The sequence below is a fragment of the Miniopterus natalensis genome, chromosome 4, assembly GCF_054644295.1.
Source record: "Miniopterus natalensis isolate mMinNat1 chromosome 4, mMinNat1.hap1, whole genome shotgun sequence".
NCBI classification, from domain to species: Eukaryota; Metazoa; Chordata; class Mammalia; order Chiroptera; family Miniopteridae; genus Miniopterus; species Miniopterus natalensis.
Window position 1 is genome coordinate 82,837,071 of NC_142084.1, and position 14,273 is coordinate 82,851,343.

The 14,273-nt window shown below is 46.5% G+C and overlaps 1 protein-coding gene across 1 annotated transcript; it reads left to right on the forward strand.

Moving 5' to 3' along the window:
• The first annotated feature begins 1,080 nt into the window (after positions 1-1,080).
• SAP30L (SAP30 like) lies at positions 1,081-10,332 on the forward strand. Its single transcript, XM_087816938.1, has 5 exons — positions 1,081-1,278; positions 5,146-5,268; positions 7,451-7,549; positions 9,074-9,249; positions 9,832-10,332. The coding sequence occupies exons 1-4, from the start codon at positions 1,081-1,083 to the stop codon at positions 9,200-9,202; spliced, it is 549 nt and encodes a 182-aa protein (XP_087673064.1). The 3' UTR covers positions 9,203-9,249; positions 9,832-10,332.
• Positions 10,333-14,273: the final 3,941 nt, after the last annotated feature.

A 14,273-nucleotide genomic window follows, 5' to 3' on the forward strand; every position in this document is an offset into this window, starting at 1 on the left:
GGGTCCTCCGGCCCTAGTCCTTCGGTTTTACCCAGTCGGTCCCTCTCGTGACAGTGCCTCTATCCCCTCTAGGTCCCCCTCAAAGCCCCCCCTCCATGTCAGTCCCTCTGCGCCCCCGCCCACATCTGTACTTCTGTCCGTCCCCGAATGGGATCCTCTGCTCCAGGCGTCTGGCCTTCTGTTCCCTAGTCTCCGTCTGTGCCGGGGCCAGGAGAGCCGGCGGCACGGACGCCTTCCCTCAACCTGGGAACTCTTCCCTCTTCCACTTTCTCTACTTTGAACCCATCCCAGCAGAGTCCAGGAAGTAGCCTGGCGCCGGGGACTGGCGGCTATGGGACCCAATGGGAATGGCCAGCGGCGGCGGCGGCCCCGCCCAGAGATCAAATGCTGCCAATGGTCGAGTGGAGGCGGGACTTCCGCTGTCCCAGGGAGGGCGGGGGGAGCGAACTGTTGTGGTGCGGAGCGTTGGGCTGGCGGCGGCCGGGCGGCCCAGGGGCTGCCGCGGGACTCGGGTCGCAGCCTAGCGGCTGCAGGGGTGGGGCGGGCCGGCCGTGCTGCGGGGTCCCGGCGCCGCGGGTTCGAGGCCGGGCCCCGCACGAGGAGGCCGCGCCACCCCGGGGGAGCTGCCCGGCGGCGAGTTTGCCCAGCAGCCAAAAGAAGGCGGGAGCCGGCGGGGGCCCCCGAAACCCTCTGGCAACCGAGGCCGGAGTCCCCGGGGAGCTGCCCTTTCCTGGGACACCCTCCCGGACGCCCCCGCCGAAGGGTAACGGTTCTGGGCCCCCGGCAGAAGGAGCCTCCAGGTGACCCCCGGCGGGGCCCTGCGAGCCGCGGGAGCCAACCCCGGGGCCTGGGGCCGGGGAGGAAGGGGCTTTCCGGAGACGCGGGGCCGGGGGCCGAAGGAGCCGCAGCGCGGCGGAGCGGAGCCGGGCCTCCCCGGCGCGGGGCAGGGCAGCGTCTGCTCTGGAGACAGACTCCGGGACCCTCGGGTGCGGGGGCCTCAGCGACTGCCCCGCGGGGAGCTTGGCCGCGGAGTGGCCTACAGGAGAGCCTACCCCCCAGAGGCCGGCCCGGGACGGGGAGATGAACGGCTTTAGCACGGAAGAGGACAGCCGCGAAGGGCCCCCCGCCGCCCCCGCCGCCGCCCCGGGCTACGGCCAGAGCTGCTGCCTCATCGAGGACGGCGAGCGCTGCGTCCGGCCGGCGGGCAACGCCTCCTTCAGCAAGAGGGTCCAGAAGAGCATCTCGCAGAAGAAACTCAAGCTGGACATCGACAAGAGCGTGAGTCCCCCGGTCCCCGGCTGGGCCCCCGCGCCCGATCGCGCCCGGCCGCTGCCCCCGAACTACGGGCGGGACTCAGGAGCCTCCCGGTCCTGGGCCTCGCCGCCCTTTATCTGCAGAGGAGGAGTTGGACTCGGGATTTCAAAGGCCGCTTCAGCGCTGATCTGTTCCCACTAGGATTCTGCCCAGATCCGGGAGGTTAGGCGAGGGGCTCCGAGGACCCTTCCTGCCTGGGAAGATTGACAAGTTTTTAGCTCGTTTAATTGGTTTGGATATCCGAGCAGGGAGAGAAGGGTTCATTGCGTTGGCCCACGAAGGAGCAAGTATTGGGGAGGTGGTGGTGAAGGCACCGGCTCTTCTCCAACTTCTGAGTCCTGTTATTCCTGCAGAAAAGGAGAGGTGACAGTTACTTCCCTGTTTGCAGCTTCTGTAAAGGGTCACCGAGCTCACTGCCTCGCAGGCAGCTGTAGGGAAAAGGGATTTTCTAGCATGAGGTTAGAAATAAGGCCAAGACCAGGTCTTGGGAGGTGGCTCTTGCAGTCGCAGTGACTGGAAGGAAGAAAATCAATTTTCTCAGGGATAACTTCTTTAGAAGTCTCCAGTAGGAGGATTTTGTTTTGTTTTTTTAGTTTGAATAGAATTGCCCTGTGTTTTTGTGCCTAACTATAGGAAAACTTTTCCTATGTGATTTCATATATTGCAGTTAATTCTAAAGCTGTGCCTATTGTCAACCAATTAGGAACGTTTTAGTTTTACATCTGTTGCTGCAGCCTCTTGATTAGGAATTGGAAATGAGTTAAGGGGTTATTTAATGTCCAGGTAGACCAGCTAACATCCATTCTCTTTTAGGAACAAAGATTGTCCATTGTTGGGGGAAATCAGAGTGCTTGTTAAACTGAAAGGACTCCCATTTTTCCACTTCTGATTTTACAGTTGAAACTGAGGCCTAGAGATAGGCAGTGACAGCGCCAAAGTCACACAGCACCTAACAGGCTGGTTAATTTCTTAACCCCATTATCTGATTTACTACCAAGCCCCATGCATAAGCCTTGATTAAGTCTTTAATAAATAAAAAATTTGCCCTGCCTTCTCTTCCCTCCCAGCCCCAATTTTTTAAAGTTAATTATAATTTACAACCCTTGAATGGAAGGGTGCTATTTTAAAATGGTTGAGGGTGGGTTAAGGGCTTTCTTATTACAAACCTCTATCAATGAATGAATGAATGAATGAATGAGAGCAAACAACTGGCCAGATGCTAAGATGGTCCAGATTAGGACACATGTTGAAGTGAAATGCTTAATTCTAAGACAGCAATGAACTCAGCCTCTTGAAAACAGTGCCTACATTCTGTGTAGGTTGTTGGGAGCCTTTACTTGAGCAGCCTATGATAATTTCCAGTCCTTAAAAGAAGGAAATTTCCAGTTCTTTTAAACCCTTGGGTGCTGTCACATCTGAATGATGGTGCTGCTGCAATTGGGGCTCCAGTTCCCTGGTGACCCCTCTGGAAAAACCTATGTTGAACCATGTTGATAGTTTCACACACACTGTCTAAAAGAGATGCAGTCTAAGCCCGGCACTGGAGTTCCCAAAAGGCAGTGCTTCTGAAGGAGTAGGTTTCCAGGTGGAATCACTCACAATTCGTTTCAAGGTGGTGGTGTAGAGTCATTATTTCTGAAAGGGGATTCTATTTCATTCTCACAGGCTAGGGCAGGAATTCAGTTGTAAGGAACTGCTGTGTTACAATAATGTTTAGCTGTTGTAGAAAATGAAACAGGAAAAATAAACACTAGAGCCCTTGCTACCACCCTCCTTCCTCCACCCCGCCCCCCGGCAAAGGCCACTAAGCTCTGAAATTTCTGAAAACCAGTATGTACTTGAAAATGGTTAAGTAGAAATAGTGACTATTTATCTTGTAAAAGGTCTCGCAAAGAGCCTTTTTAAATAATAGTACCAAAAATCCAACTTGGGCAGTTTAACTCATTTCTTGTAGACATTGGCAGCTTTCTCTGATTTATTAAGATATAACATGCCTTCAAACAGTCCTCCAATTGACATATTTCGGCTTTTTTTCTGGAGAAAAGTGGAAATTGAGAATAGTATAAAAAAAATGTTGGAGTAGGAAAGGAACATGTGCCAGGGGTCAAAAGGCCTGAGTTACTTTGGCCAGGTCATTTCCCTACTCTGGGTGGCTTCAGTTTATCCCTCTAGAAAATGAGATTGGGGCCAGTAAGTTTGCACTGGTGATTGCTAAGTTTTCTTCCGTCTAGCATCCCATTATTCTAGTGTCTTGACTTGAAATCTCCCAGTCACAGCTTTAGGAAATCACCTCTTCTGCCCGTTCTCTTACCAAGTTTTTCACTGTAAATGTGAGGAGCAGTTCAATCTCTCAGGGTTTGCATGTGGAACTGGCTGTGAAGGCCAGCTTCCTATCAGGGAAGTCGAGCATGCTGTGAGTGTGCTCTCTTCCCTGATACAGCATGTCCAGTCGTGCATATCAACTATGCGGGATTCTTTGGGACAGTGACACATTGCTGTGGCTGAAAGTCCTTTAACAGAGTTGGATCTTGCAAAGCTGTCCCAATTTGTAACCATATGTAAATGGTGACTTTTACTGGCCTAAGCTGCTTTTAGATGCAAGGGATGCTTGTTTGGATGTCACAGCATTTATTGAGCACCTGCTGTCTGCAAGACACCATCATAGTATAAAAACTACTCATGACTCACTAATCCAGCCACATGGAAGTGATAATTCATCAGAATAAAAAGCAGTTCTCGTTATTTTTCTCCATGAAAAGGCCTGAATTAATTGACACTGGTTTCCTATCAGCTTACTTTTTCCTTTAAGAATTTAAGGAATAAACTCAAATTCAGAAGCCTCCCGAGAACATTTGTGCAACATCTGTTTCAGTGTCAACAGCCCCAAGTCATTTACACAGGCATTCGGTTTCTGTTAGGTTTTCGAACAGTTTCCCCAGTCAACCCTGGTACCAACATTCTTAAATAAAAACATATTCTTCACATCTCAGCTGCTGTTGCCATCTTCACTTAACTATTCTGCCTCCAACCTGTATTAGAAAATCAGCAGAAGTACGCAGCTGCTTCTGTGTGGTTCTGCCTTGTGAGAATTTCTGCATCTCTCTCCACTTCTCTTTGTGGAGCAGATGTGAGTAATGCAGTAATTAGAAATCTATGTTCAGAAATAAGGTATTTCAGAGAGTTACCATCCTACTACGGTACCTGTTATCAATGGAAAAATAGTGTGTGCCATATACTATTACCACGGTCCCTCTCCTGCTTCTCTAAATTCGTAACTCCTACACGTGTGAAAATGTCATGTCACTCAACCTTCAAAAACCTTGGGGGACTCTGTCTTTGAAGGAAAGTCAAAACTGTTCTGATGTGCATCACCACCCTCCCCCTCAAATCTCAAATTTCTCCTTATGCTCCTACATGGGCAGTCCCCCCACCTAATGCTGTCTACCCTGGGGCTCTTTCACACACCTTCTTTCGTCTTCACCTGACGAAAGGCTTGGTTCTTCTTTGCATCTGGAATGCTTCCTGTCTACTTGCAAACCCTCCCTTCAAGTAAGGGACCTCCCCCCACTCTCTTTGCCGTGGGATCTCTCCTTGCTGAGTCCGGACCACTGGCCTTCAGTGGGGACTTGGTTTACGATACACTCCCAGTGTGATGCTAGTGTCCTCTTTGTGGGTGTCTTGTTCTGCGGCTCATTAGTGAATGCCTGGAACTTTTCAGCCTGCACCTTCCTTCTCGCTCTCCAGTGCATTGGAACGGGGAGAAGCCCATTAATCTGGCAGAGGCTGTTTCCACAGAATTGGCATCTCTGACTTTAATTTGCTTCCCATCAGGTAAGGCACTTGTATATCTGCGATTTCCACAAAAATTTCATCCAAAGTGTACGAAATAAAAGGAAGAGGAAGACAAGTGACGATGGTGGAGATTCTCCTGAGCACGACACTGATGTTCCTGAGGTAATGGTCAAAAACATCCACCTGAAAAAGCTGGGAGAAGGGGTTCTAATCTGATCCTTACCCCCGGCCTGGTCTGCTTTTTGTGCTAAGAAGTCATTTTAGTCCCCTTGTTTTGCTGTAGTTTATTTGAAATGTGAATTACAGAATCAGAGTAACACTGACTCTGAGAGCTGAACACTTAGAAATCGACTGGTCTGACCCCCATCGTTTTACAGACGGGTGGGCGCAGGGACCCGAGGTCACACATACAGTTTGGAGGCTCGTCCAGTACCCTTTTCAATAGGCCGCACTGCTTTTCTTCAGGAAAACCCTGGCAAATGATTAAATATAACCATAGTGCCAAGTTTTTCAAAAACTTTGTTTTTGTCTTTAAAGTTGGAGACTGAGTTTATATGGTTTGGGGGAAGTCACTTCCCCTCTGTTTTCTAGCCTGCAAAATGAAGGTATAAGTTGTCAGTTCATACTAGCTCTGATTTTCTGTCACTCTCCGATTTCTGGTCCAGGCTTGTTCCCAAGGATCCATTCCCAAGTCAGTTGTACTGGTCCAGGGGTTCTCAACCCTGGCACTATTGACACTGAGGCCAGGTCATTCTCTGTTGTGGGGGCTGTCCTGTGAATTGTAGGATGTTTAGCAGCATCCCTGTATTTTGTCCACAGGATGCTAGTCATACCACTCCCTGAGTCATGTGACCAAAAATGTCTCCAGACCTTGCCAAATGTCCTTAGGGTCAGGGTGGAGGACAAAATCATCCCATGTTGAGACCCTCTGCACTAGACAATGAGACCTAGGCTTCTCAGACCAGAAAACCTTTCCTTCAAGGTGCCAGAGTCTGTTAAACAAGGCTACAGGAAGGAATATTGGATTTTTTCTACTTAAATTGTTTTCACTTAAGACTCAGCAAAGAAGAACCATTTATAGTGTACATGGAATATTTGATGCATGAATATTTCACAAGGCAGCTGCCTCTTAGCACTCAGTGAAAATGACTGTAGGAATGGAACGAGTAGGCGGGCTTTTGTCTGCAGATGAGGAAACCTTTGAAAATAGTCCTTTCCCTCCACCCCTCCCTGTGTCCCCTTTTTTAGCATTGGTTTAATGTATCTTTCAATTGCCTCTAGCATTATTATATTTTATAAAGAAATGGATGTATTCAATTTTTAAATGCTTTTCACAAAATAAAATTTAAAAAAAAGGTTTGAGGAATGTTTTGAAAAGAATGAAGGACTTTGGTCCCTCATATTGATCATTCATTTTGTTTTTAAGTGCTCTCCACCTGCCTGAAGCAAGAACATCTCTTTTAGAGGCAGGTAAAGGCAGCCCAACTTTCTGGGCCTTCAATGTTTCATGACTGTGCAGCTTTCCTCTCTTCCTGTGTTAGAAGAAAGGGGGGTCCTTTCCCCTCTGTTATCCAGTCATCTGCAAAGACCCTGACCCTAACCGGCTGATGTGTACACTCACCACAGTAGCTTTGGAGCTTTCTTTGGAGGGTTAAGGATTCTAATACCTGAAGGCTGAACCTAGGAACGAACTATTTGAGAATAATAGTACTTTCCACAGTTCTTCATGCTTCTCTATCCAGTCTGCTGCCAAGCTCTGACCTTCCTTCCTTCAGGATGTCTGTCTGGTTTTGTCTTTGCTCTCCATGCCTGGTGTCCCCGTCTAGCATCACCACCCCTCCAAAGCTCGGCTTATCATCTCACTTCTGGATCGTTGCTACAGCATCTCCCTCTATCTGCCTCCACCCATCAAACCACCACTAGATCCATTTTCCTGGAATATCACCTGGCATGCTACCACCCAGGCTCACTGTTTAACCCCATCAGGATTGCCTATGACCCCCTGGCGCATCCATTCATCTCCTGGCTTTCTGTGCTCATGATCTTCTCCCTCATTTCCTACTCTTTCTCTGTTCCTCACTGCCTTTCTAAACCCTGCCTCTCCTTAGCTTAGCTTCACTTGCCTCCACCAGCCTTCTGAGACCACCCTGTCCCAGCCAGAACTCTTTATCCACTGTTATTTTTGCCCTCCCAGCTAGTTATTAGTCCTCAGTGGACCATTCCTAAGACTCTTTTGTGGTCCTCTCCACCCACACCCCTACCTAGTGTAGTGCTAGGCACATAGTGGGCTCTCGGTAAGTCGTGGCTGATCAAGTGATGAATAATGTGTTTCTCTTCTTTCCAGGTTGATCTGTTTCAGCTCCAGGTGAACACTCTACGACGTTATAAACGACACTACAAATTACAGACCAGACCAGGCTTCAATAAGGCCCAGTTAGCAGAAGTAGGTGAACAAAATTGCACTCTAAAAAGAGAGAGCCAGAATTGTGCTTCCGATGGTGACCTTGATTCTCCCTACTGCTCTGTGTGCCTGTTGATCATAATCCCCTCCATAGCTCTGGAAGCCACTTTTTATTCCTTCTTTTGCACAATTTAGAATCCCACAGCTCTAGACCTGGAAAGGCTCTGATTTTCATAAAAGAAACCGTGGCATAAGGAGAGGTAAAGACTTCCTTAAACTCACACAGCAAATCGGTGTGATTCCAGAATTGAGCCTGGAACCTCCGGACTCCTGATTCTAAGTCCTGAGTGTTTGTTTGAAACTTGTTTTACAAGATTCTTTATAAATATGTTGCTTCCTGCATATCAGGTGTGTCAGATTAATCATCCCAGAGCCTTCACTCATGTTCAGATTAATCATCCCAGAATCTTTACTCATGTTCTGTCGGAGCTATTTTTTTCCTCTGTTTTTTTCCCCTTGATTTCTTCTACTCTGATGTTAGTAATGGAAATATTACAATGAATGGAGCCAAGAAAATTTTCTCCTGCCTTGAGTTCTTAACATAGTTTAGAGGGTGTGAAATGCTCCATTGGCCATTATTTTAATATACTGATAGCCTGGCTTGATACTTCTGTCCTGTTGGCACTAGTGTGGGTACCCTCTTATCCTCTTTTCTGCCTATTGTAGAAAATTTGGAAAATGGAGAAAAGAAAAATACAATCCTACCATCCAGAGATAACCACTCTGTAGTTCTTTCTCTGACTCTTCTTTCTGTCCTAGCCTCTTGGTCTATTCAGAGATTCCTTAAAGGCTCATGGCCCATTGGTTTTTGTCTTTCCTTTAGCGGTATCTTACTGATCCATCATTTTTTCTTAAACCTCTCCATTACCAGCATCCAAATAAAACATAGGAGCACACAAGCCTTTCCTACTTTAAGACTGCATTACCCATTTGCTAGTATTCACCCCTGGTGGAAGGGATAGGATGAGGTGGGACAAGGGGAAACGTGTTCTTAGGACTTATAAAATACAGCAAAGTTTCACGAATACAGAGTAAATGGTGGATTTTTCTTCAAATTTGGTGTATCTTTCAAGATGAATTCTTAGATCACACAGATCTATTCAATTTGACATAATTTTTAAAAATATAATTTTCTACCAAGTTCCAGGGCCTGAGAGGTTATGGTAGCAGCTGGCCAACCAGAGCAGTCCCAGTCTCTTCCTCCATGGGGATGACCTTGAGATCCTGCCATCATGGGCAGTTGGCTGCCACTAAAATAGAATTACAACTTGGGAATGTTGAGGGTTAAAGTCCTGCTTTTGGGAGCCTGGAAAACCCAGTCACCTAAACCCCAGGGAAAGAGAGGCAGTCTGAGTTCTGCAGCTCTGCAGGGAGTTCTGTAGTGATCGTAACCCCTCTTTAGCTCTGGCAGCACCTTCCTGGTTCCTCTTTTGCAAAATTTAGAATCCGTGGCCCTGATTTATGCATGTTTTGTGTGTGTGTGTTTTCTTTTTTGCCCCCGTGTAGACTGTCAGTCGACACTTCAGGAACATACCTGTGAATGAAAAGGAGACCCTTGCCTACTTTATCTACATGGTGAAGAGTAACAAGAGCAGACTGGACCAGAAATCAGAGGGCAGCAAGCAGCTTGAGTGAGGATGAAGCCCATCTGCCAGGAATGAAGTATAATGCTTAATGCACAGGTGATACCTGCTACATTTAAGCCCATAAAGACTTTTAAGTTTTATTATAAATAAAAATGTTTGAATGATAAATACTGTAAATGTTTTTGGTCAGGAGGATTATATTCTTCTGATTCAGCATGTGTATAAAAAGACTTTCTTTTAAGGCAACTACTGGGCTGAAAAAACAAGATCATAAAAAGAATTAAGAAAAGCTATGTATTGCAGCATTCAAAAAAGCATTAAGTCAGTGCTACTGGAAATGAGGAATAACAAATATTTTGGTTGTCGCCTCGTAATCCCACGCTGCCACATGTGAGATGTAGCCCTGTAATAGCAGCAGGTGATGGTGGAGGTGCATGAGCAGATCCAAGTGTGCTGGGGATGTGGATGCCCCACCATGCTGCAGGCTTTGTTGCTTATCAGCGAATCAGTTTGACCCTGGTCCCCCTCACTGGTCCTGCACCTTATACACATAGGCACTCAATCAGTATTTGTTGGCTAATTGAGCTGTCACTAGAATTGCCAGCCTTGTAACATCTGCTTCACGCCTCCAGTTAATGAGATCTCTGCCATTTCTGTGGTTTACCACTTAACTTCTAGACTGTGGAGGAAATCCTGATGAGCCAACAAGAGGTTTCAGATCAAACGAGTACTTCAGGACGGTCGCATGTGCCACGCTGTCTTGTGGAGGTTCCAGAAGCACGGATGCAGAGACCCTCGCAGGAGACGTGGCCCTTTGCACACCCCTCTACGTGCCACTCTTTGGGGTGAAGTTATGTATTATAACTTCAGCCATTCTCCTGGGCCATAAATGCTTTGGCAAACGGAGATACTTAGTGGTTTGGGACTCATATTTTCAGAAGTACTAATCCATAGTTCACAACCACCAAGAAAGCTGCCAAGGACCATGGGATTCCTGCTCAGAAGTCCAGCGCTGAGATAGAAAATCTGCCTGGCCTTGACACCCTGGGCTTGGGGGTCAGCAACAAATCACGGGTTTGAGCAACAAAGGTCGGTGCCATCTGATGCTCATTTTTACAAGCAATTTGCCTCTCTTTTAGGAAGAAAGATTGCTAAAATGATTTTTTTAAGTATTAATAATTACGTGATTTTTTTTTTTACGTTCAAAAACTCAGCTTGCTCTATCTAATTATGTCACAGCCAAAGTATCCTTTGAAAACAAAGCTTTATATCCAAAAGTCTGCTTTTCCAAAATTTTCTAATCAGTGTGCTGGGGGCATAAGGTGCAGACAGGGAATGGGAAAGAGAAAAATGATGTGGACGCTAGTTTCTGACCATCTCGACGTGCACTGTGGTCAAAGGTATCACTTTCTTACTCGGTTTTAAATTTGAGTTCTTTCTGAAGCCTTAAATGCTAAAGGAGCAGTGGACAGCCTGGCCCGGCAGAGAGTGTTAATGTCTCACAGATGGCTTGATCTGAGTGCCACCACAGAGAAGTCAGGATGAAAATCCCCACCGAGCAGGGCAGTGGGTTCGGGTCTGTGAAGCAGAGTGCCACACTTTCTGTGGACTGGGGACAGGGCCACCATTCACTAAAACAGTGTGTTCCATTGCAGCAAAGCTTTCACCAGTGTTCAAAATGCATGTCTAGCAGATTGCAGCCTTTTCAAATATGTGTAAATGAATGTACATAGAACATACTCTAGACTACGAGGGGTCTTATTTTAATACACCGGGCTGTGGGTGGCACATCAGGGTGCTCTGAGTGTGTTAGTCATTCAGATCCAGTATGTATTTAGACATTGTCTCACTACTTATAGCTGGAGGATTAAGAAGGCTCAAAAGTGTGTGGCTTATGTAGGTTTTATTCCTGAGAAGCTGAATTAGAAAGGCTTTGGTGGTGTCCAACACCAAGCTCCCTTTGCAGGGGGCATTTTTTCTCATCAGACTGGAGTTTGAGTGCAGCTGGGCCTGTAGGTTAGGGCATTGGAAACCTGCTCTCTGGAAATGTCCCTATCTTATTGAGAAAGAAGGTGTATCTTTTGATGTTTAAACCAATGATGGATGTGTAGGTCATGTCACTGTTTTTCTAACAGTGAATCTGTTTTCCCAGTTGAGAGAGACAGTGGTACATTTCTGTGAGAACGTGGGTTAGGATCCATCTGTTCCAGTGTGTCTATAAGAATGCTTTTGTTCCAAAGTGAAGCCTGGGGAAACTTTCCCCCTTCAGCTAGATGCTGTGTGCACTTCATCACATGCCGTTTTTCCTCTAAAGAGAGCTGCTTTTGGAAAGGGGAGATTGTGGGTATTTTTTCCACCTTTGTAGACATGTCGGGTGAGAGAAAAGACAAAGCTGTCCGAATCTACTTTTGTTCTGTGTGCAGAAGTCCGTTCTGTCATCAGACCACTAAACCACTTGCCTTAGTCTCTTCTGCAGTTTTCGTGGCTTAATCATGGGCAGGAGGCTCTGCCTGTGGAAATGGCCAGGCCCTGCAAAGCAGCTTCAGGGAGCATCGGGGTCTGGGAAAGCGGTGTTCATCTGCATTTTTATGCCACCTGTCAAGGACTTTTGCGCTTCTCTCCACCTGTAACATTGCAACATTGCCTTCTCTTCTCTTGGTGCTCCTGGGCAAAACTGGAATTGGAAACAGAACTGGTATTGTTTTCTTAAATTCTGCCTCAGTTCCGGCCTGGTGTGGTTCTTCAGATGCCCTGAAGGTTGTCACGTGGAAATGCCAATATCCTGCTATTCATGTTGCTTCATTTTAAGGTTTTTAAAAAACAAATGGACAAACTTCTTATTTCAACGAACAAACTCTTAGGTTGGCAACAGCACCTGAAAATGATCACAACTAAATCCCATGAAAGATTAAAACGAAGGACTCAAGGCTGGTGTTGTAAAATGAAGAATTTCACTTACGTGTTACAGCCGCCAAGTTGCTAGATGTTCCTGTCATGCTGAATATTCACTGCTAGCCTTCCAGAGACATATTCATAATTATTTGCAGTTGGAATGTTGCATCTAACCTTGGCATTTCAGCTGTTTTTTTGTGGGAACTTTTTTGTTAATATCCTACAGGACAACTGCCTGGTGGAAGGGAGGAGGTAGGAAAAGCAGCTTACTCTAGCTTATTGAAATAGGCTGTCCCAACCCAGACTAGCTGCTGTATGGAAACCGTCTGAAGGCTCTGTCATTACAGTGACAAGATCTAAATGTTGGGAAAGTGGCTTTCAGTCATCCCATCCAGTCTCCCCATAGGTGCTGACATTCTGCCTACAACCGTCCCACCAAGGATTTGAGCAGCCTGGGCTTAAACACCTCTGAGGACAGAGAACTCACTACCTCCTGGGGGTATCTGGTTCTATCTTTGTAAACCTCTGGTTTTCTCTGTTTTCTGTGACTTCCATTTATGTGTCTGCTCAGTGGGGGCCACATGGAAGAAGTTGCTCATCTTGGCCAAGGACTTAATTGCTAGCACTGTCCCAGGACATAGCAAGTGTCTTTTGAAAAGGAGCAGCTAGCAGCGAGACACCAGCATCCTGACTCTCCACCCCCTGAGTACTGGTGCATTTTCCTTGTTGGAGAATGTGGAGGAAACCCCATCCGCCTGGTTGTGCTCACTTGTTCTTGCTGAAGCTGATCGAGGGTGTTAGCAGAGGTGGTTATACTATTGGCCTTATGAAAAACAACCAAGACAAAGGAGGCCTTAGTTCTGTGTTTGTCCCACAAAAACTGATGTTCACATCACTTAGGAAGAACCTTGGCTAGAAAATCTTAAAATGTTGCTCTATGTGGAGTTGAAAGTTTCCATGGCTGCTGAGGGCTTGTACCTTAAGATTCCTGCAAGCATTTCTCACACTGTTTTTACCAAGAAAACAGAACTTAGGGACTTGGGGGAGTGGGGGAACCATATTCCTCAGTATCAGAGAAGTGCCATATTTTCAAGCTAGAAAGTCCTATAAGGTTGCTATTGTCTAATTCATTTTTAGAGATGGGGAAACCCAAAAAAACTTGCCTAAGTTGCATGGCATTCTCTGGACTAACCTCTCGTCCTGTAGCATGACTCTAATCTGGCCTAAAGTGACCTCCCTCAGATTCTTGAGACGTTGCCACTGAGTAGAGGTTCCCAAGACCAACCTGCAGAACTCAGGGTTGAGTGAATGATTCAGAAAGCAGTCAGTTGAGTTTTGCAAAATGAATGGGAAGGACAAACAGAACTGGCCTATAATTTAAGACCAGGGTTCAAAAGTCCTGGTGGGAGATCTGCTCATGAAGTGGTCTTGCTCTGTGATCTGTTGGTCAGACTTCTGCCTTTCAGTCATTCTTGGAGCTTGTGTGATTCAGTTGGCCCCAACTGGACAGACAGCACTGTGGCCTTGTGACTGGCAGCCTGATACTGAGCTAACCAGTTGAACTGAAGGACAGTGAGCTCAAGAACATGCCCTGGGAAGCATGGTGCTTTAGGGGTGCCTTTTAATTCCTTTCATTTAATTACCAACTGTTTCCAGGTTCATAGTTAGGAAAGGTAAAGGTGATCTGATGTTTTCAGGTCGGCTGGGGCAAGGTGGGGCCTTTTCTTAAGGTAGAAATGTCTACAATCAGTTATTTCATCCAGCTTGCATCTTAAAACACAAACCTTCGGTTGCTTTCATTTAATGAACACGTCTTTGCCAATGACAGCGCTGTACAGGATCCCTGTTTTACATTTCTATTATCCGTTATGCCCATCAGAGTGTTGGGGGTGTGGGTTTTCTTTCCATTTTGTAACTGCCTTATTGAAAAGCAAGTGCCCTTCCATTTCAGGCCTCCTCATATTGTACGTTTCCTGCCAAACGTGGGGGATCATTTGTATTTTAATTTTGTAATCTATGGCTCTGTACTGTTGAAAGGCTCTCAATTCTGTGGGGTCTCCTTAGTAATGTATGAGACTTTTCATGTTGCAATATCACACAGATGGGACAGCCCGACTTTCGCTCTTAATAAACGGTCTGAATGAGTAACGAGAGACATACTCTGTTGTTCTCTTTGAATGTCCACGTGGAATTTGGTGCTTTTAATTTCTCATTGGGGCCCTGGCTGC